Below are 3,798 nucleotides of genomic sequence, written 5' to 3'. Positions count from 1 at the left end.
CTCAAACAGACCGTGACTTAGGGTTAGGGTTAGGGTTAGGGTTAGGGTTAGGGCTGGCAGGTAGGGCCTGGTAACAAAACAGGCCACAAACAATGGTCTGTGTGCCTGAACCACCTTTGCAGTCCCATATTTATACCTCATTATAACACGGCGAATGTATCGTCAGCATACAACGAACTGATAACCATGTCCTGATCAACAGTGCCAGCAGACACTGGTTTACAAGCCGACATACAAGAGACACTTGAGTTTACACTTGTGAAAAGTCAACGACTTAAGACAATAGACATGACAGTGGTGTCTTTGAGATTTCCAAGGGTGAGGTAGCAGGACAACCTGAATAATTCAACCAGATAGTGGTAGCTCCCTTTTCTCTCTCTCTCTCTCTCTCTCCCCCTCTCTCTCTCTTTCTGTGTCTGTCTGCCATTGGCAAGGTCAGTGGGTGCAGAAGGCAGGGCTACGGTTCTGTCGTCGTCAAGTTCTCCTCCTCAGAGCGGCATTCCGCGGTCAAGACGCCGTTGAATCACGGAGCTTCTTCGGATGCGCGATTGTTTGTGAGCGGTTCGGTGGAGAACGGAGATACGTGTGTGAGGTTGTCTTGAGAGAGTGATCTCACACACACACACACGCACACGCACACAAACACACACACACACACACACACACACATACACACACACAGCGCGCGCGCGCAGAGACAGGGACATATATACACACTCTCTCGTTCGCTATATCTCTACTATCCATCCAGGAGCGGTGTGAGCGCGTGTGTGTGTATGCGCTGAGCGGTAGAAACCGGGTTTTGACATCCGTGCCGGGAGAGGGGAGGGGAAGAGAGGAGAGGAGGAGCGGCGGCGACCTAGGCGCTCGCAAAACGGGGGATTTTTTAACTCGTCTATTTTTGAACTCAAAGCCTCCGGTGGGCTGGAGGGCTGGGCTCCGCGGCGGGTACGTACACAGAGCGATGACTACACCAACGGGCGACCTCAAGAACCTACCGGCTTTCTGTCCTATCTCCGGCTAGCGGCCAAAACTACCCCCCGTGCTATAACCTACTGGAACATTTACACCCTATCGTTGTCTAGAACCGAATTGACCATGTCTTGAGAAGGGAGATCATACAGAAAAGATGACAGTAAGTATCGGCTCTGCGTGTGTTGTTCCGACTGACTGTTTAGACCAGAATCACTGCATATGCTGGATGTATGCCTTCTGTATAGGCTGGGTCATCGGTCAGATTTGATTCATGGATTTAGGAGATTAGGCTCCTGTTTTTATGTAATTCTGAATTATAACGCTCCTACTATTGCGTGTGTATGCTACTGTAATCGGTGTAGGCTTAATGATAATAGCCTGTACAGCTTAACTGTGACTAAACAGGGTGGTAGGCTATACCTATAGGCTGGGACGTGGTCCTATTGATAATAGATACTAATAGATAGATCATCCAGTTTAACTGTGACTAAACATAGTGGGAGGCTATAGCTTTGTTATAAGGACATGTTATAGTCTGTTCTATTGATAGGACCACTGTCATCAGTGAGCTGTCGTTATTTTGGATGTCGTTCGCGTTGTGAAATTGGGCGGATCTGTCGCCACTGTTGCCGGGGGGGGGGGGGGGTATCAGGTTGCTCCCGTGTATTTCTTGAGGTCGAAACATTACATCATTCGAGTGTGAATGACTCTGCTATAAAGGCTGTATGTGCGCTTTACGTTTTGAACTGCATATTTTCTTGCAAAAGGATTGTATTAGGGAATGACATAACCACTCAAAGCCACTTATATCAATAGGTTATTGCAGTGCTATTGGACAGAGGTTTTGAAGATGTCGCTCATTGATGTTGCATGGGAGAGGCTGGGCGTTGGATGTTCCTTGACAGTGGACGTGCGTGTAAAAGCTGTTGTTTTTTTTTGGGGGGGGGGTTGACAATTCACAATAACAGTAAGCTACATCATGGCTCGACTTTGACATGAAATGAAAGCAAAACACCCGCCTGGCTGACAGTGCAGCTGTCAATTTGCATGCATTGTGTCGTTGGCCAAATCCTCCACCCTGTGTAGGCTGTGAGGTTAATCCGAAAGAGGATCAACTAAAGCGGGCCCCACCTCTCTCCCTCGCACTGTGAATCACTTTAAATAATGACACATTTTACACGGACTCATTTGACCCTACGCCAAAAAATTTAATTCATATGATAATTCTGGAACTGCAAGGATCATAAACCTAACCCTAACTTTCACAAACTGGCGTGTGTGTTTTGAGGGAGGGAGGGAGGCTTTTAAGCAATTCGTGCAGGATTTACTACCGCAAACGTGCCGTTTGAGCCGTTGCCCTTTTAAGAAATCCCAAATCAAGATTTAAAACGGCTTCCCACGGCTTCCCCTATTCCGCGGTACTTCAACGCCTTCAATGGGTGGCGAGGCTGCGTGATTTGTTTATATTACCATGTGTAGAATAATAAGACAATCTACTCGTGGGAACAATCGCGGGAAGTCCGGCAGATTTTATAAAAAATAACAGCAACCTGAGATCACTTCAAAGAGCCGGCGTTTTGGATGAGCATTTTGGTAAGGTTCGCAATGGATATCCTAACCATTGATGGCTGCTGATGATGGACACATTGCGAAATGGATTCGTGACCTCCTATTATGTCACTTATAGGCTACGGCACATCCTGACCTCGAATCTTGATCTCAGGAACTGTAGGACTACTCAGGGGTATTATTATATTATAGCGGGGAGGTGGAGCCCCCCGTTAACTCCTATTTAGGCGATTACATGCTCCTTGGTCCTTAAAACCACCAGATTTTATTATATTATAGCGGGGAGGTGGAGCCCCCCGTTAACTCCTATTTAGGCGATTACAAGCCTCCTTGGTCCTTAAAACCACCAGATTGTTCTAAGGGAAGACGAATAGAAATGCAACTAAACATTGCCATCTTGTGACTATGCAGTTTAGATGTTTGCAGATGACCGACTGCTGTCTAAAGGTCTAATTGTTAGGATTTAAAACATTTTTTTAAAAAGCTCTCCGAAAAAAATAACAATGATGTGTTGTTCACATTAACATTCCCAAACGTGTCAGTTGAATGTCCTGAAGAAGAATACGGCCTTTAAAAGTCCTTCAATTAGCGTACATGTTCGATTGAGAGTCTGGTCTCTTACCAGGCTTGTCTCAATCGTTAATCGTTGCTCTGCCTCAGCAAGGTCCGTCTCCAAGGTGTTGAGTCATAGTTGAGTCATCCGGTAGATTCTGCTTGCCTCTGACGTCACCGATGACAGGGTCCTCCACTCCGGTGTGATGAGGTGTTGGTACCGATTCATGTCAAGGTGTTCTGCTAATAAACTGTTAATGAGCCAATATCCCACACCACATTGCTGCGCAACCCTTTGCACTATCCTATCTGACACCACATGCACTTACACACTTACATACTACTCACACCTCCAATATTGTTTCTGCTGCTATTTCTATTCCACCTTATGTTATTGTTATTATAACATAATAAGCCAATATCTAATAGTGAGTAGTTCATATGCAGTTCAGAGTAAGTCATATAACCTTGGCCATCCTATATAAATAGGTTTGACCTACAGCTATAAGCCATTACTAAGGAGGAGCAAGAACAACAGGCCTTACACAGGTGCTTGCTTGACTCTGTGGGTTTGAATGATTTGAGTTTTGATCCACAGTGTCGGTCACATAAAAAATGTGTTTGTTTGTGTTGCCGTCTTACGACTGAAGTTGCTGCAGCTCACTTTTCAGTCGGGTTAAAATAAAACCGCTATGTTAATTC

The 3,798-nt window shown here is 45.7% G+C and overlaps 1 protein-coding gene across 1 annotated transcript in view; it reads left to right on the top strand.

Moving 5' to 3' along the window:
- The first annotated feature begins 896 nt into the window (after nucleotides 1–896).
- schip1 (schwannomin interacting protein 1) overlaps nucleotides 897–3,798 on the top strand; it is a 43,403-nt gene continuing 40,501 nt past the window's right edge. Inside the window, exon 1 of the mRNA XM_083680044.1 lies at nucleotides 897–1,135. Within this exon, the coding sequence (XP_083536170.1) occupies nucleotides 1,130–1,135 (6 nt within the window). The 5' untranslated portion in view covers nucleotides 897–1,129. The remainder of the gene's footprint in view (nucleotides 1,136–3,798) is intronic.

This window comes from Argentina silus, assembly GCF_951799395.1.
Source record: "Argentina silus genome assembly, chromosome: 11".
In the NCBI taxonomy this organism is placed as follows: domain Eukaryota; kingdom Metazoa; phylum Chordata; class Actinopteri; order Argentiniformes; family Argentinidae; genus Argentina; species Argentina silus.
The sequence above is the reverse complement of the archived record's forward strand: the minus strand, read 5'-3'. Positions and strand labels throughout refer to the sequence as shown.